This window comes from Zosterops lateralis (assembly GCF_965231275.1).
Source record: "Zosterops lateralis genome assembly, chromosome: 3".
Taxonomy (NCBI): Eukaryota; Metazoa; Chordata; class Aves; order Passeriformes; family Zosteropidae; genus Zosterops; species Zosterops lateralis.
This window is the reverse complement of record NC_139764.1, coordinates 22,894,202-22,921,675: the sequence shown is the minus strand read 5'-3', so window position 1 is coordinate 22,921,675 and position 27,474 is coordinate 22,894,202. Positions and strand designations below refer to the sequence as shown.

At 42.4% G+C, this 27,474-nt stretch overlaps 1 protein-coding gene across 3 annotated transcripts in view; it reads left to right on the top strand.

Annotated features, from left to right (window-relative positions):
* Positions 1 to 24,509, top strand: part of LCLAT1 (lysocardiolipin acyltransferase 1) — a 168,940-nt gene extending 144,431 nt beyond the window's left edge. For all 3 annotated transcript variants that reach the window (XM_083857689.1, XM_083857687.1, XM_083857688.1), the window contains exon 6: positions 20,371 to 24,509. In XM_083857689.1, coding sequence (XP_083713815.1) covers positions 20,371 to 20,879 — 509 coding nt within the window. In that variant the 3' untranslated portion in view covers positions 20,880 to 24,509. The remainder of the gene's footprint in view (positions 1 to 20,370) is intronic.
* Positions 24,510 to 27,474: the final 2,965 nt, after the last annotated feature.

Genomic DNA, 27,474 nt, shown 5'->3' with positions numbered 1-27,474 from the left:
TAGGCAAAGCAGGGGTTATTTTCTTTCTTTTTTTAAAAAAAACCAAAACATGGTTACTCATTTTAAAGAGCGCTTTCTGTAGCAGAAGTAATTATGTTGCATCAAGCGTTAGCACTGTTTGATCTGTCAGTTTACAAGTGTATGTATTAAGCCTTCAGTAGGAATTCTTATGTTGAAACTGAAAAGCACTGAAAGGCAGAAATGCACTGTTTACTAAGACAATATCAGCTCAATATGTCGTAGAGGGAGCTTTAAGCATCTTGCAGTGTAATAAGGAATATATGTGTCTTGTCAGTTCCCCATCAGTTAAGATCATGAACTGGGTGACTGATGGGAGGCAGGAAGCATCTTGTAAACATTGCTGTATTGAAACACAGACCCTCCATTTGGAAAAGAATGGAAACAACCCCCAAACCTAAAATTATTAATTGAATTCAGTTCTGGATTTTTTTTCTGCTGGTGGAGGAGAAGAAAAAAAAAAACTAATAAACTATTCCAGTTGTTTTTCTGTTTGCGCTTTTATTTTGCTTTTAAGATTGAATCTGTAAAATTCCAGTATCCAGGTGTTCAGGGCTATGCATCTGGAGGCAGTGGTATAGCCCAGTCTTCAATCCACTCTTCTCTTGAGGCACTGCTGTTTTAAGTATCTCCTATTGACAGCAGGAACCTTTTTATTAGTGTGAATGTGTCAGAGCTGAGCACTGACTGATGGCACAGGGTGATACTAATTATGGATTTCTTCCTCCCTGAAAGTTTTTAACTTCAGGAATATGTGGCAACTTTTGCTGTTCTAGATAAATGAATGCATATGGGTACTGGGGGAGGGATTAAAAAGTGCTAAACCCCCCCAGTTTCTTGATAGCTTGAGTCCATCATTACTGTTTTCTTCTCACCTAGTTTGGGCATGTTTGTGATAAAGCACATGAAGCAGGTACCTGACCTATAGTCCAGTCTCTCTAGTGTTTTGTCAGTGGTGAAGAGGTTGGGTTCTGAGCAGCAGTGATGTGCGTGTTTACAGGGATGGAGTGAGTGCTGCCTACACCTCTGGAGGGAGGAGGGAGGGTGTGCCCCTCACTTCTGCTGGAGTTTGAGGTCCTCTTGGGCCCTTCACCATTTCAGAAAAGGAACAGCTGTGGTTCCATGCCTTTGTTTTTCCATCTGTTGCTAGCCAGGAATTTGTGAACATCCTTCTCAGATGAGGATCTTGCTGAGGTTATTCATGTCTTTGTCACCTCCCAGGCTGAAATACTGCAATCCATACTTGGAGCAAATGTTCCTAAGTCTGCCGAGCATTTAGCTGGTGTGTACAAAGCAGTGGCATACTTCCCAAGAGGGTTTAATCAGCATGGGCTTGATTTTTTCAGATACCTTTGAGCCCTTTAGCTCTGTGATGAATTTGCTGAAAGCTGCAGGTGTGTTGTATCTCTGAAAATCAGGTCTTGGGAACACACTGAGCTCATGTCTGCTACTCTCCTCTGGCTACCTAACTTGTTCCAGATGCTGTTCTATGCAATAGCAACTAATAGAGGAAAATGCTTCTCTAGGCAATGGGAGAATAATGAAGAAAAAATGTCCCAACCCTTGGCCCAGAATGCATATGAATTGCTGTATTCTATGTAATCTTGTTTTTGCATCTTACCAACACAACAGATGTCAGCTGCAGGTTGGGTCTTCTGCCATGAGAAGACAAGCCTGGACCCACATCTTGGATGGGTGGGGGAAACAGCACTTACCCTCTTTGGTGGATGAAGGAAGGGTTTTCTAATAAGAAAACATACTGTTCCTATAGCATCCAGCCTGATGAACTTCCCTGGCTCCACAGGCTAGCAGTAGGAATACTTGTGTCCCACCTCTATCCAGAGTCAGGGGTTCAGATTCCTCAGCAGCCCCAGTACAGCTCTTTGGCAGGTCTGGCTTCTGCTGACTCCACATGCTGAAAGGACTCAGTGTAGGATATGGTGAAGCAAAGGGAGCATCCAGCGTGGGACAGGAGACGGCAAGATAGTTTCTTTCAGACATGGGATACTACTGGATTTGTTATCACCTGCATGCCAAGGATAAACGTGGCTTAAAACCTCCTTTTGGAGGGAAAGGTGTATTCTGTCAGACTGAACAAGCTGCACTTCTGGTTTGATAGTACACGGAGCATTCATGCTCTTCTGCAGAACAGTTGTCTCCACAATTAAAGGAGTACAAGCAGTGGATCAGAAGATCCATATTCAAGGTGTTCCCAGGGGGCAGAGAGCAGTCCTGAGCTCAGATGTGTTTATTTGCCTGTGAGAAAATGGGTCATTGTGCTGATGGTACACAAGCACCCCCCTTATGTTTCTGCCAGCTATATCTCCTGCTCCCAGCAGTCCCTTTCCCTTTCCTATTGCAGGGCATGGAGCACATCCCATGAAGTCCTTCCAAACAATCTCTCTGTGCCTCATACCTTGTAAGATCACAGAGTCACAGAATCGTTTCGGTTGGAAGGGACCTTAAAGATCATCTTGTTCTAGCCCCCTTCCAGGGACACCTCCCACTACAGCAGGTTGCTCAGAGCCCCATCCAGCCTGGCCTTGAACAATTCCAGGGATGGGGCAGCCACAGCTTCTCTGGGCAACCTGTGCCAGTGCCTCACCACCCTCACAGTGAAGAATTTCTTCCTAGTACCTAACTTAAACCTACCCTCTTTCAATTTAAAACATTCTTCCTTGTGCCACTACATGACTTTATAAAAAGACCCCTACCATCTTTCTTGGAGATCTCAAGATCTCAAACAGGAAGAAATTTTTGGAAATTTCCACCTTCACAGGCAGGAAGATTGTTTGGCCATGCTGTGTAGGGGTTAGGGGAAGCTTAGCGTGGTATTACTTACATTACCAATGGGGCCATTTTTTAATATTAGTTACAGAGTCATATGTAATCCATGTGCAACAGTCCTTGTTCCCATGGGGGAAAAAAAATCGGAATGTAAATATACATATTGTATCCAGAAATGCATCTTTCCTGGAAAGCTGATGTCTATAAAACACTTACAACCATTCTGCTGAAAGTAGTAAATATTAGTGGTCCCATCTTACAGAGAAACAAGGGGCTTTCCTGTGAGATTTTTAGATTTTAAAAAGAGCAAGGAGCTGTTGATGGGCTACCTTTTTTCTTGCAATGAACCTGAAACTATGTATGTTGTAATGGACAAAACAGAGAATATCAAAAATAAATCCCCTCATACTTCTTTAGCTCTAGATTACAGAGAAGAGCTGGAAAGCCAAGCAATTTACTTTTTGTGTTTCTCTAGCCCTGCTCCAGTCCCTACTGCTGATCAGTTATAACAGCAGTAGCAGATTGCATGTCAGAAGTGAGAAATTAGAACTGTTGAAGACTACTTCACAATGTGTCAAGCCAGGAATTAAGTGAGAATTAGACCTAAATAATATGTGTAGTCTTAAGAACTGGCTTTGGGTTAGGTTTTTTATTTATTTTTTGATATGGTGTCAAGGGGTTGAAAGTGAAACAGTACTAAACTATTCACAGGATTTCACAGAAATTGTGAAGGTATGTCCCCAGCATGATGATTGTCTTGTTCTCTAGGCAGAAATACAGTATTTACAGCAAAACCAGTGTCAATCCATTCCTCTAATAAAAAATAATGTGTATAATATTTATACACGTCTATTCACTATGGATAGTGAAGACAGAAAATGAAACACAGCGCTCTCAGTGGCGTTTAGGAACATGGAATTCATGATGTGCTGCAGTTCCTTGTTTATTGTGTTTCACAATGTATGGTGGTCTCACATTTCCATCAGTGTGCCGTAATGCCTGACATGCCCCTGGTGCCAAAACGTCTCACTGTGGGTTATCCACAGGCTATGCTGGATTTACAATTTCCTATTTCACCTTCGTAAGCAGAATGTTTTCTGTGCCTGGATAGATAAATGAGCACATCTTGCAGTAAAAATTTTATATGGGGATTCCTGGAGCAACCAGCACAAAAGCTATGGCATGCTATACAATTAATGATAAGACTTGGGCTCTGCATTTGTGTTGAATTGTGAAAGGAAGACTGAAATCCCTTTTCTTAACATAAAATATTTAAAATCAAGCATTTATTATGCCTAGATTTGATAAGGCTACTTACCAGCCTAGACATGTTTGCACACAGCAGTATCTTCTCATTTAAATTCAATCACAGTCACAAAACAAGGCTGGCTTAGACTAGCTGAAGATATAAACTTCATTTTCATCTCATTAGGCCACCTGGAAGCAACAATCAGTGAGTAGTCCTGACGTCAATGGTCTCTCTACTTCATTAAAATGTTAATTTCATGGCTTTAATTCCCTTTGTAAAACGTGCTGCTGCAGGACACTATATGCAGATTTATTCTGAAGCAGACAAATCTGCATGCCATATTCCTTTCTGATGCCTTAGGTTCTTTGGATTTTTATTTTTAGCCATCCCTATTTTTATAAACTGCTGCGAAAAGATGATCACCATAACAACCAAAAAGTAAATATTTTCTTAAAACAGCCCTTTGAGAATGTATACTTAAGAGTCAGGAATTCAGGGCATCATGCATTTACTGGTATTTTGCTCTGCTGTTCCCTTTTTCAGTATTTAAAAATGAGATAGGTATTGTTACTGGCTAACATTTTCAGACCATGGATCATGAAGGGAAAGCAATGTATGATAAATCAGAAGCAGCTATGTAGATCAGCTGTAGCATCAACATTTTTAGTTGAGGTCCTGCTTATGACAGAACAGAATGATGGTCTTCTCAGTTTTGGAATCCTTCCTTGATAATATGTACTTCCTCATCATTTAGTCATCTTCATCTTGCTTTAGGGGATACATTTCTGGTTGTGTCCTTCAAATTTGTACATCATAGTTTGAGTTCAACTGTTGGCAGTAGAAGTGTGTCTTCAGTGCAGGAAAACAAGATAAGGTAATTTTTCATCTGGTCTTTTCCCCTTTTATTGCATGCCGTTCTTTTTTAATAGTACAAGCACTCTTGGGTATTTTTCCAACTACTGTGTAAATGATTATTGTGTTTTAGTGTGCCTGTGGCATCTGTAGATGGATGAGCTGTTTGCTCCTGTTGCAGATGGTAAATCCAAACCTCAGGGCCTGGGCTTCTCAGGACCCATTGCTGATGGAGCTGCCTGGCTTAGGGGTGCTGTGCTCAGCCAGAGGGCTGCGGTGGCACACTTGTGTCTGGGCTGGTGACAGCAGTCAGTAGCACGGTCCTCTTCTCCCCTGGCAGATCCTGTCACTTCAGGCGCTGTACAAATCCCACTGAGGCCCCACTAGCATGTAGTGCCAAGGCCCTTCTGTGCAGGACCTTGGACAATGTGTACGGTCTGCCTGGTGTTAACCTGGCTGGAGGGGACGAAGACCACCAGGTCCCAGTACAGCAAATTAAGGAGGGCTTCCTTGCTAAGCACTGGACTCATCCGAAGTTTTCCCTCTGAGAGTCTCAGTGGGATTTCCCTGCAGCTTGCCCCAGGGTGGTGCTCCTGATAAGTAACTAGGAACAGGTAGCTAATTTGGCCTCCTGCCTGCCAGGAGAGCAGTGGAGCTGTAGCTTTATCAGTCTACTACTGTGTACATCTCTGCTACTTCTCCGGAGATGTGTAGTACAGGGAGCAATATAGAAATGTGCCCTGCAATTATAACTGAGAAGTAGCCAAAATAGCTTAAAGGGTGTTAATAAAGCTAGTGTTCCAGACTTCTATAAATTTCCTATTTCAGATTAAGTAAGATAATTTACCAATGAGTCTAAAAACATGTTGGTACCTAATTTTTCACTCTTAGTGTCGAGGGAGAAGTTTTTTGAAAGTCAGTGAAGACAGATGGACAGTGGCCAATTCATTTCCATCTTGGGGCTCTTGCCTACAATGTTATTTCATCACAGGCAGTGCCATAACTCAATGTACTAGTCAATTTAGAATGCCAAAATGTGCCAGGGTTTTACTCTATGGATAGAATTATTCATTCATGTCTGCAGTTGGTGAGTGGAGTGATACTATGACGACTTCTCAGATCACAGACTGATCTAGAAAATTATTCCATTTGTAACTGAAGACATTAGCTGTTATTGCAACAGCATACTCACTCTTGTAACACTGTTTTGATTTGTCTTACAAAATGTCTTATAAGCTAATCAAAGAATTTATCACTTTGGTGTGCAGGCCACTTAAACATGAGTTACTGCAGGTGCTTGGACAGTTGTCATCAGATGGTCAAATGAATTTTGTTGTAGTCTGGATATTTGAAAGGCCGTTTCTATGATAGAGCAACACAGTTAATATTGCTGTCATCACTTAATGAACTCGTGACTGTGGATTGACATGACATTGGGAGAATAAAAATAAGAGGTCTTACTGTTTGGTTTGCGTTTCTTTTGTCTCAGTCACTAAGTGTGTGTAGTTCCAGAGATATTCATGCTATAATTGCTTATTGTTTGGTGTGTTTATTTGTTTTAGTGCTCTTGGAAGCAGGACAGATGGAAGAGTTGGTGGGAGGTAGTTTGTGTCACCATTGCTTAGGCAGCAAATATACTGAGTGGTGGACTATAGGTTTCAGCATTCCATGCATTCCATGTTTCAAGAAGTATATCAAAGCTACTGAAGTTCTCCTTGACTTGTGTTTACCCAAAGAGAGAAAGGTTTTGACCAGAATTACCTCTTAGAGCTAAACTATCTTTGCTCAGCCAAGCTACACTGGGTTTTTCATCACCCACCTCGTTGTTTATTTTTGGAAGACTAACTAGCAGTTCATCATTCAGCAGCTCTTGAAAAGCCTGACTTTTCCTCTGAAGAGAGATTATGCTCTTCAGATAAACTTCATCTCTCTCACCACCTTTGTTGACCTGCTGTGTGACCCAATGGCAACTTCTTTGTTCCCGTTTGTAAGGCAACCCTTTTCCCTTCCCACTGGAAGATGGGATGGAACATGGGAGACATCCATTTGCACCTGGTGAAGACATCGTGCTATACCACAGCAGAGCCTTCCTGCAGGCAGTTGAGAGTTTTACATCAGCCCTGGGCTGGGTTTCTTCCTTGGCTCTCATTCCTCCAGAGCAGAGGTGTTGGTGTGTTTAGTGGTGTTCAGGAGGTCTCTTGTCCTTTCCCTCCTACCTGAGGGAAGCCCTCCACCGCTGTTTGTGTCCATAGGCCAAATAGGAATAGGAATAGCAGTCTTCCCCTGAAGGCTGTGCAGATGGTGTGTAGCTTGTCCATGGGCACTGAAGCAGAATTTTAGCAAGGCTAAATGTTTGCAGTGAACAGGGTTATGTTCAGGAGCACTTGAGGGAAAATAGCAACATTCTGCTGAGGAACATGGAATTTTCTGGGATGTCCTCCCAGTGCGAGTGTTTCCCATCGGTTTGCTGTAAGTGTACAGCTTGAGATCTCCAGTGGAGGAAGCTGTGGAATGAGGAGTCTCGTGATACCTTTTGTGCTTTCAGTAGTAAGCCTTAGGGGAGCAACATGCAGATGGATTTATTGTTCAGGTAGTTTTGAAGGAAAATGTTTCTGAACTCAAATTGTTAGGGATAGCAAAGTGCATTTCTGGAAAACATTGCTCAGAAGAATTTTCTGTTGTGACACATAGTTTCTCCCCTTAATTAAGTATTGTCCTCTCCATGCACTGTGTGAAATTTAGAGGACTACATTTTTCCTTGAGTTAAAATATTTAAGGAAAACAATTGTGTACTGACAACAATGGGCTTTTTAAACTGCAGGCCATTTGTTTCTGTAATTCCTATGAAATAAATTCAACTGCCTAAGTTGATTCTATTCATTGTGGTTTAGTTATGTACATACTCATATTTGTGTTAAAAAGCAATGTTAAAAACATTAGTAATGAGTGCTTTCAGTGTTCTCTAGCATGCAGTGCTAATGGAGTTAAATGTTCCACTGGAGTTCAGAAATGGAAGTTTACAGCAGATGTTTTCAGGAAACCAGTTTTAGACTTCTGTTCAAAGATGCCTCTACAAGAAGGATTTACTGCATTTCTCATCTGTGACTTCAGCTGCCAGCATGGGTTTGCCTTCTGATCAGTATAAAAACCAGCAGAACACAGCTGTGTAACATCTTTAATGTGAAGGTACAAGGCATAGAGGATGACCCTAAACCTGGTTGCCTTTGCTTTGAGCAGAGGAGGACATTGGCTTAGTGTTGGGCCATTGCATACTGGAGTAAGTGGTCTCTCTTGGCCTTGTTCTTGCAACATTGAGACCAGATCTGAAGACAAACCACTGGCCTGTATCTGACTCTTTCACTGCCCTTGCAAAAGGAATTCAGTTTTTACTTCTCTGGCTGACAGACTGACAGCTTCACACATGTGAAAGAACAAGATGGGTGCCCAAAATTCAGCTTCTGTCTGGGCACAGGAATGACTGTCCAGTCTTCATTCATTTTCATTCAAGGGATTGACTTAAGTGTAATTTTTCTAAGCATCTCTATGAATACCAGTAGTTGGGAAAAAACATTAGCAAATCATTTTATCACTGGAGACAGATCTTTTTGTTGCTGTGCATTAAAATTTAAAACGAAGGCTGCAATCCCTCATGCATCTGTAAGGACATGATACTCTGTTTTCACACATCCCATGGTATGTAGCATCCCTTTCTCTTTTCTATGGCATTGTCATGACAGCTGCTGTGGGTACAGCCATTCTCACATCACCATAACTGAGCTGGAGCTGAGAGAATTGTTCAGTGCTTCCAGCAGTCACTGTCAGAGGAAGCTTATCTGCTCCTGGTCCTCCTTATGTCTCTTTTCTGCAGGGCATCGCTGGGTAGAGGAGCACTGCCTTCAGTTCTCCTACCATTTTACCAGTAAAGGGAAGAAACACTGTTTGCTCTGACACTCTAGAAATGTACTGCGGAATAAACAGGGCATGTCCTTCACCTTGGCTTGAAGGGAGGGGTAGCAACTAGCCCGGTATTCTGTGGGGGCCACCATGCCAGTGCCACCAGGATGCTATCAAGAGGATGTTTGGTTTTGCAAGAAGAGTGGATTGGGCAGCTTATTATTTTTTATTCAGGAAAAAAAAACACAGGAGACATTCAGTTATGTGCTACGGATACCTGTAGGGCCAGCCCTTCTTAAAGAAGTGCATCCTGATCAGGAGCAGTCAGTCCTGCAGTCAATTCCTACAGGTAAGAAGGGATGGAGGGGCCTGCACTGCTTTTCCCTTCTCTTTCCATAGTAGCTGGGAGGTTGCTTGTGTTATGTGAGGTTTCTCTGCATGAAGAGGATCCTGACGCCATCAGACCCTTTAACATAATGGCTTATTTCCATCAGAGGAGCTCCACTAAGTAGCAGCAATAGGGTTTGGGTCTGATCCTGTGTCATTAGGGAGGAAAGAAACTATACAATCATTATCCTTTTTAGAAAGTTTAATCACAGCCTGCGGAGGGATGGCAGTGTTTTATCTGACAAATATGTCACTGTCTTTCATCAGTTGATTATAATCATCTTGGAAGTTCCAGTGTGTCTGTTTTTCCCTCTTCTTTTTTTACTATCGTGTTTTGTTTAACTTTCCCTAATGAGCCCAGTGAAAAGCAATTGTTCTAAATAAATCATGTGCACTACAAAGCAGTATATCACAATTAGGTTTCCATTATACTTTAATTAGGCATTCCATTATTAAATTGATGTCTTTGGCTTCTTCCAGGTCCCAGACTAATCCTGAAACAAATTCCTCTTTGTGGATAAATATTAGTCAGTCGTAATTAAAGAGTATTCATTGGTGTTGCGGCTTTTCATTAAATCCCTTTCTGATTAAGATGGCTCCCCCAAGTACTGGGCTGATTAAATTTAATAAGATTTGTTCACTTGTGTGTATCATGATCTGGTGGAAACTGTTTTAGCACCAGGGGATTGGGATGTACAAGTTCATATCTTGATGCAGGCAGCCATGGGTCTAAATGCCTGTTTTACACAGTGTTGTACACTCTTGTTTCAGGGGGCTCTATGGTTTGTGTGGTCAGCCAGCAGTGGAAAAAAAAACATGGAAATTGAATTAGCAGTGTTAGAGTTGAATTTCAAGGGTCTAAAGGGTTACATCTAGAGGGTTACAATAAAGAAGGGAAGATTAAAGTATATTAGAGGCTCTGTTTTCTTGACTCTTTCATGACTAGGGCTTTGCTACTGAGTTGAAACTTGAGTGCTTTTCTACCCCAAACAGTTTTCTCTCCCTGAGATGTATAGATGAGCTCATTTCTGTGTAAATATGCCTCAGCTGAAAATTCAGATAATGAAACAGATGCTCCTGACAGAAGTTCTTCTAACAGCAGAGAATGAAATATTTTCAGAGCAAAATCCTTGTCCTGAGTTTCAAAATCAAGGTTAAACTAAAGCGTGATATGGCTTCAGTGTATAGATCCATTGGAGAGAGTTTATAAGCATCACTATTTTCTGTGCGCTGAAATTATGCCTTCTTGTGGGGCTGCTGGTGCTGTTCTGCATTCCTCCTGCTTTGTACACAGAAATGAAAACAAACCACTGTGACCAAGAATGGCAATAGCACAAATCGGTGAGGCGTGCAAGAGATCGGCTCAGGACATCTGCAGAAGCACTTCATCCAAATATTTGAGGTGGCAGCTAGCAGGTGTTTTTTTCAATATCCAGTTCATACTCTATTTTTGGTGCAGGGTACATTTTCATCTAGTGTTTTGGTTTAGGATAGGCCATATTCATAATACAAAATAATCTCAAAATGCGTTTTCAATGTTGTGTATCCCAAATGTAATGGTACTGGGTCTATCATCTAGCCAGTCTGTCGTACTGCCTTGAATCAGAGTCGGCCCCTGATTCCAGACTGCTGTTCCTGAGGCTGCTGAAGGCCAGAGACTGATGCCTGGGACAGTGTGAAGGGGCAGGTTTGGAGGCCGTGTCAGGTGAGTGCGCAGCTGAAGAGTTCTCTCTAGCGGTTGGTTGTGGGTACTGAGGACAGATAGCAAAGTGCACTGAATTAAGGAAGGGGTAGTCATCTGTAGTGACTGGAAAAAGGGAGAAACACACTGTAAGGTGAGAAAAGGAAGCTGACCTTTATATTTGAATTTTAAAAAAGAATAGTTGTAATGCACTAGAAGCCAAGAATAAAATGTCTTTTCTCTAATAGTCATCATTTATTTACTAATTGCTACTGTTGCAATGCAGCGGTGGATGGTGTAGTGCTATTCATAGCACCATCCTTCCACTGGCCTGAAGTGAGGGCTGATGAAGAGCAAGAATCCATGGCATTTCCGAGGAGATGGGGTGCACTTTGATCTGTTGATTACCAAGCAAGAACTGCCACAGCTGCTTCCTTCTGAGTGTCTGTGGTGAATTAGTTTCCTCTACTCACAGTGACTCACACTAATTTTGTAGTGACTTTACCAAAGACTCAAAATAAGTTGCATGCTCAGTCTGCAGGTTTGGCAAAATGTTTATTTAAGGCAATGTGAAAGTGATTAAAAATGATGAGAAAATTATGAGAAAATTCCTACCTTACATGCTGACAAATCCTAGAAGTACAGAAAAGAGATAGGAGCATTTGAAAAGAGTATGAGCAAGGATTTTGGAAGAATTGAGAGAATTAAACAACATCTAATAAGAAGACCAGGGAGATTGGGAAGTATAACCTCTTTAGCCCTTGTATTTTAATTGGGATCCCAAAAGCCTACATATGCTGTTGTACTACAGCATGGCAGTTCATACATACTGCTACTGCTTGCATCTTTAAAAATGTGCCACTTTTCTTCTCCAAAAATTCCAGGGTTTAATCCAGCTCGATTGTTTACCTAGCAATAACATCCTGCAATGCTGAACATCATTGGTATGACAGTTGTGTATGTAAACTGTTCCAGAGTGTTTTGCTTTACTGTTAACTCAGTGAGACCAGTCAGAAATGGCAATGGAAATTGCAAATACAACAGCTGGATTCTGGTAGAACTGGATTACCTCAAATAGGAATATGTTTTCTGTTGTAGAGATTGATGCTTCGTTTCATCTGCGTTGGAGAGGGATTGTTCATTCAAGTAGAGAGAAAGAAATGTCCAGGGGTGGATTATTTCTTTCCCAGGGATTTGAAATGCCCAACAAGTAACAGAAAAACAGATTAGATGGATATTCTGTTAATTTAAAGATAAGAATAAGCTCTGTATGTTTTATTTTAAGGCTATCTGGTGTCTTATTTTTGCTTAATTGTAATGATACTTAGCTGTCCAGGAATACCTGGATGACTTGTTTAGCTTTTTTTTAATAAAAATAACTCAGCCATTTCCTAATATAGGTGCCTTTGCCTGACTAGCAAGGCATCTTATCGTGACAAGGTAGAGTACACATGATGTTTTTTGAAAAGATTTCACTGAAGTGTAGCATGTACTGTATGTAGCATGTTCTGGCAAACTGTAGTGTTTGCCAGAAAATGCATGTTTGAACTCAGAGGAGTTGGAAAGTTTCACACCAGTGTGTCAGTGTCTCTCTGTTACATGAAATGTCATTTTGCTGTTTGAAAAACCAATGGTATCCCATAAGCCTAGAAACAGCGATGTCTTCTTCTACCTAACTTGTAACATACCTATGAAAACCAAATTCCATATGTGTGTGTAGAGAAGACTTGTAGCAGTGGAGACTGGGAGAGAGCAGATATGCAGGCAAGGGAATAAACATGGCATTTTTGTTATCTGGATTTGATAAATATAGTTTGGGAATGATAGAGTGAAGAGTGGTGAGTCAGTTTTGCCTGGTCATCTCTAGTGACTGAAAATAACTTGTTATTCCAACTCTTTTTATCCCTTCATTCCTTTCTCTCCACATATTTTTGTGTTTTATTTATAGCTTTTCCTTTGCAATTTGTAAAATAACCCTTCAAGAGTTGGGGAAGGAAGACTGAGGAGCTCCTGAGCAGTCTTGTGGACGGAGCCACGGGATCATTCCCTGTTGCTGTGGCTGGATCCTCCCTTTACCATGCACATCCCTCCCTCCTCTGCACAGATTCCCCTTTTAAACAGGCAGCCTTGATTCCTGAAGTCTTTAATGGGTTTGTGTGGACAGGAGCCACGTAAGATGTTTCAGACCAGCTGGCTGTGACTTTGACAGCAGCAGGGTCAGAGGCCTCAAGTCTGGAGAGGTGGCAAGGCTGAGTTTTGTCTTTGAAACCTTAGTGAAGGTTGTAAGCTGTCCTCAAATGCATGAAATCCACCACCACAGCCCGTACTTATATTTATCCTGTAAAGCACAGCTGTGTAAACAATGCTTGCAATAATTCTGAGCTAAATCTTTTGGTTTTGCTTCAACTCCCATGCCTGGCATTTTTGTTCAGTTTAATGCACAAGATAAGGATCAATTTAGCACTTGATACATCTCAACTTGAAGATCAGGATAAGAGGCTTCTTGATCTGCTCTTAGGTCTCCTGGAGTACTGACTTCTCAAAGCATAACTGGACTACTCCATATTAAACCATCTGATTTGGTCTGGAGAGGAGGAAGGGAGCTGGCAGGCTTACCTGCAGTCCTCATTAATTGACTGATGGAGAGGGCAAGGGGAGAAACATGTTCAAGCAATAGATGTGAATCATAAAATCATAGAACGCTTTGGTTGGAAGGGACCTTAAAGAGCATTTGATTCCAAGCCCTCTGCCATGGGCAGGGACACCTTCCCCTAGATCAGGTTTCTCCAATCTCCATCTAAGCTGGCCTTGAACACTTCGAGTGAGGGAGTGTCCACAGCTTCTTTGGGCCAATGTGTACAAGTGCCTTATCACCCCCACAGTAAGGAATTTCTTCTTAGTGTCTAACCCTACCCTGCATCACTTTAAAGCCATTCCTGTTTGTCCTGTCACTACATGCCTTGTAAAAAGTCCCTCTCCAGCTCTCTTGTAGCCCCCTTCAGCTACTGGAAGGTGCTCTAAGGCCTCCACAGGGCTCTTCTCCGGGCTGAACAACCCCAACTCCTTCAGCCTATCTGTAGCAGAGATGCTCCAGCACTCTGAGCATCTTCATGGCCTCCACTGGCCATGTTCCAACATGTCCATGTCCTTTTAATGCTGGGTATCCCAGAGCTGCCTGCAGCACTCCAAGTGGGGTCTCACTAGAGCAGAGGGGCAGATTCCCTCCCTGGACCTGCTGGCCACGCTGCTTTGGATGCAGCCCAGGATGCAGTTGCTGGAGCCAATTAGCAGACACCAGCCTGGGGTGTGAGAATCTCAGGCGCTGTCACAGGTAAGAGTGGAAAAATGAGATGCAAGTAGTAATGTTAGTACTAGATGCCTCTGTAATGAGACCATTTTGGAAAATACTACTGGTTCCAGCACCCATGCTTTGAAAAGTACATTGAAATATTAGAAAAGATTCAGACAGCTACTAAAGAGATTTGAGCTTTAAAAGCCATGTTTTCTATTGAGATTTGAGAAACTAAGTAGGTTTTGTTTGTTCAGGAACAACTTACGAGGCTGACAGATCATACTACCACTTACCTCTGTGAGCAGACAGCTCCCTAATTTAGCCAAGTTGCGTGGTCAGGAAGTAGAAGGACAAAAATAATGCACACAGACACGTACACGCCCCCCTGATTAATTAGAGGGATTGCTTATCTCATGGTAAAAGCTTTAGGGCAGTGCGGGATGTGTGTCTCACCACATCCCATGGCAAAACCGAAAGCATTCTGCATAAGCTCCTGTGTCATTCGGGAGATCAGATTAGATGATGATAACATTCCGTCTGGTCTTAAAATAATTAAATGAGGTATTTACGGAGATTTCAAAGTCAAAGCGGATCTCCCTCCCCACCATCACCCTCTCAGCAGCTTCAGTTAGTGGTATTGTTTACATACTAATGAGATGTAGCATCGGGCTGCAATACTATGTGATTTAAAGGTGTTTAGCAAAGTGTAATGGTTGCTGATAGCTGTGAGGATGTCCTTACATCTCTTGATCTTTGTACTGTCTGAGCTGGAGGTAAGAGATCCCAGTAGTCCTCTACTCTATGCAGCGCCCAGAACACATTTCCTTCCTGCGGGGCAGCAGAAAGCAGACAGAGCTGTCCTTTCCCCTGGCTCCCACCTTCAGGGACCAGAGGTGCAGTGTCCTTAACTCCTTAGTGTCAGCAGATGGAAGGTCTCCCTCTCTCTTTGTATCACAATGCCAGTGGAAAATCAGATAGCTATAGAAAGAATTGGTATGCAGGATCACTCTTCTCTGTTAATCAAAGCAGCATTATCATTCTGTCTTTTTTTGTTTGCTTATTTGATTGCTACACTTACCTAAAAAAGATTTCCAATAACTACTGAGTTGAAAGTGATTTAGATTAACCCCAGCTGACACCGCTGCTTTAAAGAGGGCTGCCTGAAGTTTTAAATCCTCACAAGCATGATACTTCCCAGGAGGAGCTGTAAATCCTTGAAGCTGCTCCCTCCTGATACTGGGTTCTCAGAGAAAAATCACTCAAATCGCATGATCCGAGACAGTCATATTTCCCAGTAAGCAGTTTTAAATGGCTTTTGTTTTAATGTCCAAAAGTGTATCTGTGTTTAAGGCTAACATACAATACTCAGATATTGTATAACCTGACAAGTTTTCTTCTACTTGTTTCCATCTTTTTTTCATTATCTTGCTGATCAGTTTATTTACAGAAGTGCCAAGCCTCCTCCTGTTGGGTTTCCTAAGAAAATGTGAATAGGGTGGAGGATATTAAGACATAGGTGGGCGAGTGACAGCCAGTGTTTAATGGAAGCCTGGAAATGTATGAATTTTCTGGAGCTGTGCAGTTAAGGGACAGGTGTGTCACTTTGCAGCAGAAGGCAGTTATATTCAGCTAGGAGGTGAAATGGACAAGGGCTTCACATACAGGTCCCACTTTGAATAGAGCAGCTTAATTTAAGAATGAATATTCTGTTGTGAGAGCATCTCCGTGTGCTTCTCCCTGTGGTGGCTCAGCAGCTCATCAGCTGCTGTTCTGTGATGTACCCTGGTTAAGAATAGCATCCTCTCCGCTAGATGAGAGCAAGGAAAGAGCCAGTATAATCCTTGTGAGGTTTAAAGGAATGTCAGTGATAACCAAGGTAGGACAAATTAGGGCTGCTGAGATCCTTGCAAGGGATGGAAGTGGGTGATCTTCCTGTTAATGCCAAGGAGAGTCATCAAGGAGAATTCACCTTTGAGGCTTCTGAGAGTCTGAGCAGTTCATTGCATGGATTTGCCTTGAGGCCATCCTCTGTTTTAGCTCACTGGTAGTCATTCTGTCTTTCAGAGCTCCTGTTCTGAGTCATTATTTTGGCCGTGATCGTACAGATCCCTTTGTCTCACAGTGAGCTTGCTCAGCAGCGCTGGGTAGGAGCAAGCAAGTGTCCTTGTGGTTGTGAGTCAGAACTGGGGAACAGGCTGTGCTTGAGCTCCCAAGCAAGGCTTTAGCACAGGGAATGGGCCCATCCACCCAGGACCAGGGCCTGGGTCCATCCCATTTTTACTCGGGATTGTGCTGTAGGGCTGAGCTTCACTTCTGGCAGTTGTCTCCAATTGTAGCTGCACTGCAATATTCTTTTTGTGAATGTGTTTGAAGGAAGCCAAAAATTATTTAATCCTGTCTTTTACATTCAGGCTGGGTTTTCTCCCCTAGCATTAAAATACTGTACTGGCATGGTGTTATTGAACGCGCAATTAAAAGTAATTTTCAGTATACCTGTAACATCTTTTTTTGAACCTAGTAGGAGGCTCTTGGTTGTAAAGTTTATAATAGGTGATGAGATAAAAGATGTTGGCTGGCTGTGCCCATGTATAGTGCACATGTATTGTGTGTGAGCATTTTGGGAATGTGTGCTCAGGTTTGCTGGTTGCAGAAACTGAGCAGTACGGGCTGCCAGATACTGCAGGATAAAAATTCTGATGGAACAACTGGTGTAGTGGAAGAAAATGTCCTAATTTTTCCTTGGAAGTGTTTTTAGAAAAACTTTCTTTCTCTGTCTTTCTCTGATGGTGATATTTTGGTCCTGAAGCCTGGTCAAGTTCTCCCTGTGCCACCTCTGAGTCCAGTGCCCAAAGCAACCAGCTGTGCATTGTAATCGCCTGAAGTAATGTCGTGTATCAACAGACCTGAAATATTAATAACTTTGATTGGGGCACAGAAAGTTCAGTAAGTTAAAGAATAGTGCTTTTGAGGCATTTTGTCATCCCAAAATAGAGACTGCCACATGCATTAATCATTGTCTGAATGTTGTGCAGTTTACAGCCGCTTAACAGTAATTAGAAATAAACTTTATATTCATTTCTAAGCACAGCAGTAAGCTTTCCTTTTCTGAGGTGCTCTTATAAAGCATAGGACAAAATACTATTCTTGAGTGTGAAGGATACATAGTTCTACCTCTGCAGTAAGAAAGTCTGAGACTGACTGTAAAGCTACTGAAATTGGTGTTTCTGTTTGTGCTGAGGAGCTGGGCTACCTGCCTGACATTTTAGCCTAAATGGCAGTTTCTTAGCTTAATTGAATTTCAGATGCAAATCTCTGAACATTATTTGATTTCCTTTGTCCTTCATTCCTTCCTCAAGGGGTTATGGATACTCACAGGATAAAGATGATCCCTCAGATGTCACTGAAAATATCGCAGGAAGTGTTTTGTCCTCCTCAGCTTCTCTGAACTGTGAACAGATATGTTTGCTCACTTCTTTTTTGACCCACTAGAGACATAGAATGACGTGGTTTCCCTTGTGGAATTTTTTTTTTTCCAAAATGAGCAGAAACAGGTTATTGAAGCAGGTCTTTAAATTCAGATGGGAAAAACATCCTTAAGTCAGTGACTGCCCCATGTCTTCACTTATGATCACTTGATTTTCTGGTTGACTGGCACTTTGTTATGGATCTGAAATACATGTTGTTAGATATCTCTAGATTGCAGACACAAAAGCCTAACTTCACAGGGAAGGAGACAGTAAAGATGCTCAAAGGGTGCATGTTCAGAGCTGCCTGATTAAACCTAGCCTAAGGGAATTTTGTCCCTTCTCATGAATGATCTACCTTTTTCTGCTGTTGTGGCTTTCCTTCTTTTTAGCAGATTGTCTTGTAGCTTGCCTTGCCAGGGAATTAAAACTTCAGGCTGCCATTTGTGTGGAGTTATTAAATCTGGATGACCCAAGCAAGGGGCCTCTTGCGTGTGAAACCTGGTATTCTGGTCTTCTCTCTTTCTGATGTTTCTGTTCTTTCAGATATGCTAAATATACCTCGGAAGTTTCTTTTCTTCTTGTGTAAAATACACTTTCATATGTGAACCTTGCAGCTGGAATTAGGAGATACTGGTTCCGGCTGGACACACAGAGCAGGTCATGTAATGATTCTTTGCCTCTATTTCCCCATGTGTAATGTCGAAACAGTAATGTCCACTCTCCTCTCTGCAGCTCTCTGAGCTTTGTTCTGGGTGACTAACTAGGAAGCCATAAATGTTGTCTAGACCTTCTGCTGTCTGGTGGGAAGCCCTCCTGGAAGGTATCTTGTGTGGGGATGCTATGGATCCATAGGCATGGAGTAGAGGCTTTCCTATTCCTGATCAGGAATTCATGGGGAGAAATACACCTGCATGGTAAAGAGATCAAACCAACTATGTGAGTGCAGGGAGTCCTGCCAGTCCTGTTTGCACAGAGTCAGAAAATCTATGTCTTAAGCAGATCTGATGATCTATTATCTGTGGTCTGTATGCCAGTGGTCCTTAAGTGTAAAGCCTTCATTTTTCAAGTAGTTCATGTAGTTGGCAGACTGATAGTTTAGCTGCCCAGACAGGAATGACTGCAAGATGTGCAAGAAACTCGTCTGGCCAAAATCTCATTTCATAAAAGTCTTTTTTGATGCAAGGATATCAGGAAAGCTGGACTTTTCTAGCCTTCCTTTTGGGGTAAAGTTCCACTAGACCTGGGGAGCTATGGAGGATCAGGAGGAAGGAAATTGGAAGAGATGGAAGTCTCTTGGAGGTTTATGTAGCAGCCCTTCTCCTGGTTGGGCCAAGAACTAAGGGATGGATGTTTGTCCTGCAGGATGACTGTAAATCTGATGGCAGAAATATTTGGAATAGGGAGTTAAAATGCAAGCCTTTCTCAGAACTAAAATGTTTTGTGCTAAGGTGCTACAGGCTGGCAATTATTTCCCTTGTTTAGGGCTGAGTTTATAAGACATGATCAATTTTGGCATCTCTTGGAAAGAGATCTGAAAGGTTTTACCTGTGCAGGACACAGGGATTTCTGCTCAGTTCAGAGGTGATCGCAGAGCTAGATAAAAGATGGAATATTGAGTTTTGCTTTGATAGATGTCCAAGGAGCCATATAAATCTTTCTAAAACCCAAAGTAACCTGCCGCAAAACTGTCCGAGAGAGATTGTTTCAAAACAGCACAATTATAAAATACTCTGAAAGGCTGAATAGGGTTTTTCCCCCTCTTGTGATATTTGGAGTTGAACTTTAAATACATCATTTTCAACATGGCCTTTTAAAGTAACTTTCTATTCTGGCCCTGTCATTTTTAGGGCTGTAAAGGAAAACCAAAATGCCAGGGAAGGAAAGGAAATGAAAATGAAGAGTGGGGCTAAAGAGTAGGTTTTGATCATCTTTGCAAGAAGTGGCATCATCTGTGAGAACAAAAGTCTTCAATTGCTGCAACTGGAGACAGCTTTTAGTCTCCAATTCTATTTTGCCCTGAGCCAGCCAGCCAAATAAAAACAGCAACATAAATCACTGCTGGCAGAACTTAACAGTTATGCAACGTCCAGTGCACCACATGCCTATTTTTAGATCAGTTTTACACTAGCAGAATTTATTTTATGAAATCTAAAAAGAATGTCTGTTCAGAGGCTGGGGGATAAAGACAGTATTTAGAAAGTGCAAAATGTAAAAACACTTAGTACAAGGATGCTCTAGCAAGCCCTGCTTTGGCAGCACTGTTATCCTTTCAAAAATGTTGGCTCAATTAGGCATGCTAATGAAGAGTAGGGGGGTTTTCATCAATAGCCCCTTGAATTTCTAATCTGCAGTTGCTGTTTGAATGGTTTGCTGTGCTGTCTTTACCCACACAGCTGAACATCAGACTCACATACAGCGCTCGTTATCCAAGACCAGATGTGCCTCTTCTCTCCTTTACATTTGACTTAATTCTCTTACTATTGTAATTCTGCATTAGTTTGTACTGTGTATAATCTTGTTCCCAAAGCTTTTTGTTCAGATTCAGAACAGGCAATGATTGGGAAAAGTTTGACCTTCCAGCCTTTAGATATTCTAGCAGATGAAACACAGTCTGCATAGTTACTGGATCTCTGGGATTTCTGCCATAATTTTGGCAGTTTTCAGTCATGTCTTGAAGCAGAGTAATATTCTGACTGTTGCATGATCTGTACTGATCTTTTTTTCTCCCAAACCTTTCTTCTAGGTAACAATCTCGATGCCATCCATGACATAACTGTGGCGTACCCCCAAAACATTCCTCAGACAGAGAAGCACCTTTTGAAAGGAAACTTCCCAAAGGAGATTCACTTCCACGTCCAGAGATACCCCATAGAGACAGTGCCCACTTCCAAGGAGGAGCTGCAGCTTTGGTGCCGGCAGCGCTGGGAAGAGAAGGAGGAGAGGCTGCGACATTTCTACGAAGGTGGCAAATGCTTCAGTGCGGCGGGGCAAAGCATTGTCCCTCCCTGCAAATCTGAACTCAGGGTCCTGGCAGTGAAGTGCGCCTCGCTCCTCTACTGGACCGTGTTCCCGCTGGGAATGCTCGCCCTGCTGTACCTGTACAGCTTTGCACGGTGGTACTTTGCCGCCATGATCGTCTTCTTCGTTGTGCAGCAAAAGATATTCGGTGGGCTGGAACTCATTGAACTCGCTTGCCATCAGTACTTTAAAAAGCAACAGAAAGTTCACGACACAAAAGCAAAAATCAATTAGTTCCGGGCTAGAGGAAGGGTGGTTTTGAGATGCCCTGCAAATTTTATGCACAGGGAGCAATTTTTGCATGAGAATTGTCTTTTACTATCGCCATTGTTAGACATTTCCACATGATTCTGTGAAGAGAAAGAAAAATGTTAGTTATTGCTACATGTGAAAATGGTAGTTTTTAATCTCTGAATGTAATTTCGACGTTGCTCTCACAAGCAGCTAGCAACTGCATTCTGCTGTCATTAAGAAACAAATTGCTGGATTATTGAACAATCATAAGGACATTAATAAATGTGACATGCACTGATGTTTCATGTAGAAACCCAAACAGTTCAGCAAAGAGAGGCAGATGTATGATTTCTTTAGAGTCACATTGGTGTGAAGTAAGCACCGAATTTGGAAAACTGGTAAGTTTGATGGTAGGTGAAAGTTGAAGAAGTTGTTCTGTTTCTTTTTTTTATTTAAAATACTCAAACTTATTTTGAAGTGATATATTTCCATAAGCTTTTCCAAACACTACTGAACCTACCAACTATTCAGCTATTCTGTCTTAGTCACTCAGGAGGATTTTTAAGCCTTGCAGTCTTTTGTCATAGTACAGAAAACAGTACAGTGCTCACTCTGCCTCCATTTAAGTGTTTGCTGATTATTTAATAGGCCTGTGCAGCTAAGTTTTTGTCTCTCGCTGTTTCATACTGTTCTAGTCTCCCTGTTAGCTGTGGGAGACTTGTTCCTACTGTAGTATGCAGAGCTGCAGGATAGGGGAGCTGGTTTTTTATTGGTATTTTTTTCTCACAGGCAAAAATAGCTGTTTGTCTCAAAGTAGCTGGAAAATGTTTTTCAAAAAGATTTCCTTGTATCCTTGTAGACATTCTTGGGTCAAAAACATATTATTTAGTTTTCAGAGTAGGCAAGTTACCACTTTTTTAAAATTTTTTTTAAATACTAATTTTGGTTTTCACATTGCTTCTTTGGCATTTCACATGTCCATGTACATAAGCAGAAAGACTGTTTATTCCATGCATGTCAGACAGACCTGTTGAAATGCAATGGTTCTTTCCTTGGTGGAACAAGAGATGGGTTGGAGTTTTAGACTTAGCACAGGGAAGAGCTTCATCTTCCCTTTGCATACTGGCTTTGTTTGCCTGATGACATCATTACTTTTTCAACCTCCTTCACAACTTTCAGTACTTTCCCTTATTTTCATGACATTCATAAAACCTGAAGGCTTAAACTCAGACAAGACACTTTCAAGTGTATCCCTTGTCATATATAGTAAAAGTAATGTTCATGCTTACATAGAAAAAGACAAAAACGTTGCCAGCACTTTGGAGACACTTCAGGTCTTCAGGTTAAATTGTTTTGTAACCTCCAAAATTTTAGACAATTTGATCAATTGTATTGCTGCAAAACCTTTCTGACTTACTAAATATTTATTTTTTAGTGCATGAGGGTTTGTTTGAGCTGGACCCAGATGGCCTGGCTCCGTTTATTGGGTGATGTTGCTGTGAAATGTGAAAGTCCAGAGTGCAAAATGTTTCTCGTACTGTGCTGCGTATCTCAAGTGTTGGGTCGGCGTGGTGGACACACCTGTGTGCTTCTAAATTACAACACTAAGCTTGTTGTCTAATGTGTTTGTTTCAAAGACCATGTTTTGAACGAATCACCAGCCTCTATTAACCTGTCCCTTGCAAGGTGACAAGTCTTTTTTAATCTGTGCTTATGATAACTAATTGTTTATTATGCGGAAAGTACTTGAAGCCATCTGGTTTACTCCAAATTTTTTAATCCCTTTTTTCTTAAAAATAAATAAGAGTAGGTTTATATTTAGGGTTATGTTTCTTAATGATTTTTTCATGTTTGTATTTGTGTACCTGACAACTGGTATTGCATTGTCATGAGTGGAAGGAGGTCATTTCTGCGCCTTGAGGTCTTTTTTTAAAGCAATTCTGTGATATCACAGGCAAGGTTGCTGCTTAAACTTCCATAGCCTGGTTTTTCGTCAGCTTATACCCTGCACATTCGGGTAACCCACTGCAAGGGAAAACCTAAAAACCTCATTTGTGGTTAATGCAGAGGAGACCTAAAAGGCTTCTTCCAGTCTCCTGAGCCATGGCTGTGCTTTCATACCAGGAGTAACCATAGCCAGCCTACTCCAATAGCCTTAACATCATCTTCAGGAATGACTTCAGAGGACAGGTTCCATGTGTTGGTGACACAAAATACCAGCTATGTTTTTCTCAGTCATTCAGAGAACTTTGTGGTGTCATCAGATGTACCAGGAACACCAGTGTGAGTCTTGGTCATGGCACAGTACAGGATTTATGTCTCTGTGTAATTAAAGTTGAGCTCTGAAAATGAAGTCAATGCAATCCATCACTGACCCTTATAAGGGATTTTCTTCCAGCTGGAGCCAAACATGTAACCTACTGTTATGTGGTAAAAACATCCTGCAAAATCTGTAATTCATCTTCCTTTTTCATGTGTTTGGATCAAAGAGAAAGAATAATCTGCTTGTCAGCAGGCAATGTCATGTTGCAATGCCCAACTCCATGATGCAGAGTGAGTGATAAGTGAAGAATCCTCCTCTCACAGGTAGGGGTGTTGGCTTTGTGTCTGATGTAAATGTTTAGATTATATGCATCATTTTCCTGGCCAATTAGAAATGCAAGATGGGAAAAACGTTGAATAAAAACTAAAAGTTTTGTGGATAGAGAAGCTTCTGTGTTTAAAAAATTATTAAGGAGATGGGGGAAGATTTTTCTCTGAATTTTTTTTTTTCCCTCTGGTGAAAATGTAGATTTTTAATCAAAAGGTTCTGATATAGAGATTTCTTGGAGACTACTTTGTTCCTACCCTGTCTCCCTTTTCAACGATCACTAAGATGGCATTTAGGGACGTGGTTTAGTGGTGGACTTGGCAGTGCTGGGTTAACAGTTAGACTCAGTGATCTTTTCTCACCTAAATCATTCTGTGATTCTCTGCTGGATAAATTTTGGAAATTTTTTCAATGCTGTTGGGATAAAGGTGCTAGTACTCCAGGAATCACATAGCTCTCTTCCATGGATTGGCACTGGGACTCATCTCACTCAGTATCAGGCTTGTCCCTGTTCACCTTCTCTTGTAGTCCCAGCAGCTCTGTCTGCAGGGCCTACAGGTCTTTCTGGGTCTTGCATACATTGTTTGGGATCAAGGCTGTGCTTTAAGGATGCTGCTCCCCTTTTCTAAATCAAATGTTTCCTCATCAGCATCAGGGGGTTTCTTTCTCTCTGCTCAGAACAGAAGGTTGAAATCCTGCTATCTGTGTGTGTCATCAGGCTCATCTGGGTAGCAGGATGTCAGACCAAGACATTTTTCTCTTGACTTCAAAGCTGCAAGGCCCAAAGCTGGTCTGTAAGGTGTTGTCTTAATCATAGGAAATGTAGTTCCTAGTTTTGTGCATTGCATCAATTGGTGTTGTTTTAAAACAATCAATGTTTTTATAACTTGATTTTATATGTGCACTGTGTGAAAGGAAACACCAGGACACTACAAACCTACAGAAAGCCTTAGTTTTCAGATTTCACTGATGATATTATTAGAATGTTTTAACCATGTACCAGTTACTCTACAGCAACAATAAAGACCTGAAGCATTGCATGTGTTTAATTTTGTTGTTTTCTTTTTACTGCATCTGTAGGGAACAAACTTTGTCTTCAATCACATGGCTAGCTGGCTCGGGCAGACTGGTGTCTATTTCCATGCTTGACTCATGGATTGTGGCTATTGAGGGAGGAGAACCCCACATCTCTCCATGGGAGGCTGGAAAAGGGTGTCTGGCTCTACCCTTCCTTCCAGCTTCTTCGTGTAAAGAGGCACAGAAACCTTTGAGTGTGCAAGAACTACAGCTCAGCTTTAGCCTTGCTGTGCTGCTTAACCAGGATGGCTGAAGAATAACCTGTCCTAGGTATTGATAGGTGTGTAGGTCCATTTTAGCTGTATTCTGTTACCTCCCAGGTAATTACACAAAGAACAATCTATGGCAAGATTCACATTCTTAGAGGACCTTTCTTTAATATAACTTCAGGTCACAGGCCCCTTGATTTCTCCCTCCATTGCTTGAGGGCTACTCTGGTGTGGAGGCACAAGGGCTGTGTTTCTCAGCTCCTCATTACCCAATGAGAGTTGCCTTGCTGTGCTGGCCCTAGGGAAATACCCACGCCTCCAGCAGGTATCCTGTGGCAGAAGGAAGAAACAGAGACCCTGGTAGCAGTTTCTGCAGCTGGAAGTGATATTGGCCATGTCTGTGTATGCTCAGAGCATTCAAATCCTTTCTCCAAAGTCAAAATGAATGGCTTGTCACTCTGGAAAGGTGGTTGTCTCTTCCTCTTGGTTTCCTCACAAATATGCAATGAAAAAATGTATTTCTCTGTCTTACCTGTCTTTACAGAAGACATTAGTAATGGAGGCTAAAGCCTTCACCCTCCAGCTGCCTCAGACCCCTCCTTTGCAGTTCAGTACAATGAGAAAAAGGTGGTCTTGTTTCCTGAGGAAGTAAGAACTTTGAATCACACTACAAGTGATCTCAACCAGAAAATGCTCCTGGGAGCAGGGAGCACAGTCTCTGCTTATACAATGGTTGGGTGACTCTCACCCTAGAGGGTTTGGGCTGAGGCATGTGAGGGGAGAGAGTTTGCCTCTGTCCTTGCTGGGCAAGCAGTTTTATCAGGAGTGGGTATCAGGCCCTGAGATTTTAAGTAGATGTCTTTGTTCTATTACAGTAGGGCCTCCGGATGGTTTGTCCTCCCCTTTTCTGGAGGTCTTTGTCTGGGAGGACTGTTTTCTCTGGTGGTGCAGGAGACTGACAGGAAGAGTTTGAACAAAATCACCTGCGTTTTCTCTGGTGGGCATTGCTGCTCTCGGCAGAATAGGGGAGAGTATTTGCTGCATCTGAGATGCTTCATGCTGGGCTGCATGAGAGAGGCAGATGTGCAGGTGCAGGTAAGTGTAATGGTTTTGGTGGTCAGCAGCCTCTTCCCTGCATTTCTCTTTCTATCTTGCTTGTCTTGAAGGAGGAGGTGAGGGCCCCTTCACCCACAGCTTCAGGGAGCAGAGAAGCACCTTCAGGCTTACCAGAGAAGAGCTCAAGAGGCTCAGGCCTCAGCATTGCTCCTGCATCCCCAGGAGAGGTAGCAGAGGAGGATAAGCTGCTGCATGGTGTGAGAGCACAAGGAGATGCTGTGGGATAAGCAGGAGCCTTTCTGCAGAGCCATCACCTGGCACTAACATTGCTGCTGGGTCTTGCCTTCTGCCCCCCTGCACTATTTCTTCCTCTTCCTTCAAGGCTTGCTCTGCTCTTTGAACTGCTGGGTGTCCAGTGAGCCAGGGGAATGGATGTAGGTTAACACTGAACCCAAAGGGGAGGAAAATGTTAGGGATAATAGGAGAGAGGTGCTAGGGAAGTCCTTGGCTCCTGCCAGTGCTTGGGTGCAGCTGTTGGGAGCATGTCATCCTGTCTTAGAGGCTGAAAGGTTTGTGTTAAAATACTTCTTTATTTAGAGGTCTTTTGAGAAAGTGAGGAGAGAAAGAACATCTTCCATGGGGTGGTTCCCAGGAGGATCACTGGAATGTCTCAGGAGGAGTCTCTCTCTGTTCTTACCTGACAGGCTGCCCACCAGTGTTGGCATTGCCAACACAACAGTGTGTCCCTGTAGCTACTCAGGGTGCTGTCTCCTCTCTGTGCTCATATTTCTCACTTGATGTCCTGTGTTTAAAGACATCCAAATGGCTCCTCCTGCTTCTTTTCCCAGCAGTTGGGCAAGACCCTGAATTCTTTAAGGAAAGAATAATCTCTCACTCTCAGTAAGATACCCACTGGCAGGCTGGGAAGCTGCCCACCTTTCCAGGGAAACTTGCAAAATTACTTTAAACAGTAATGCCTTATGCAATCTATGTTTTGCCTGGCAGCCAGGTGCTTCCTCACCTTCCTGTCAAGGACTTGTATCATCATCCTCCTCCCCACTGGCACAGTTAGTTTCCCTTCCCGATTATCCACTGAAATTATTCAAGTGGAGTTCTGCCTGCTGGTAGATCCCGAGGTTTGCTTCCTACAGCTTTGCACCCCCTGCCAGTGCTGTTCAAAGAGCTCTCTGAAACTCAGCTCTGAAATCACTTCACTCAAGTGCCCTTTTTATAACTGCCTAAGCAAAGGTCCCCCACTTTTCCAGGGCTTTCCTTGGTGCTTTGTGATGGGCACAATCCTTCAGTCAGTGGATCAGTCTCAAGGTCACAGCAGGGAAACCTTCCAGCACTTGAGGACCGGACACACATGCAGTCCTGGACATGGGCAGATCAGGATCTGAACTTGTACTGCTTCTCACATGCCTTTACACCAATCCCTGCAGGAGAAGAACCAGCATTTAAAGGAAGTGCTCTAAACAACCTCTTTTGGCAGCAAACAAATTCTGATTCCTTTTTTGCTCTATGCCTTCTTCTCTCTTCCCTCCCGGGAGCAAGAGATGAGAAGGTATTGGGACACCCTCTGTTGCTTGAAGCAGGAGAACAATGATCCTGGAGCCACTGTCCTGTGTGGATCAGGCTGTGCTGGCCAAGTTCACAAAGCAGG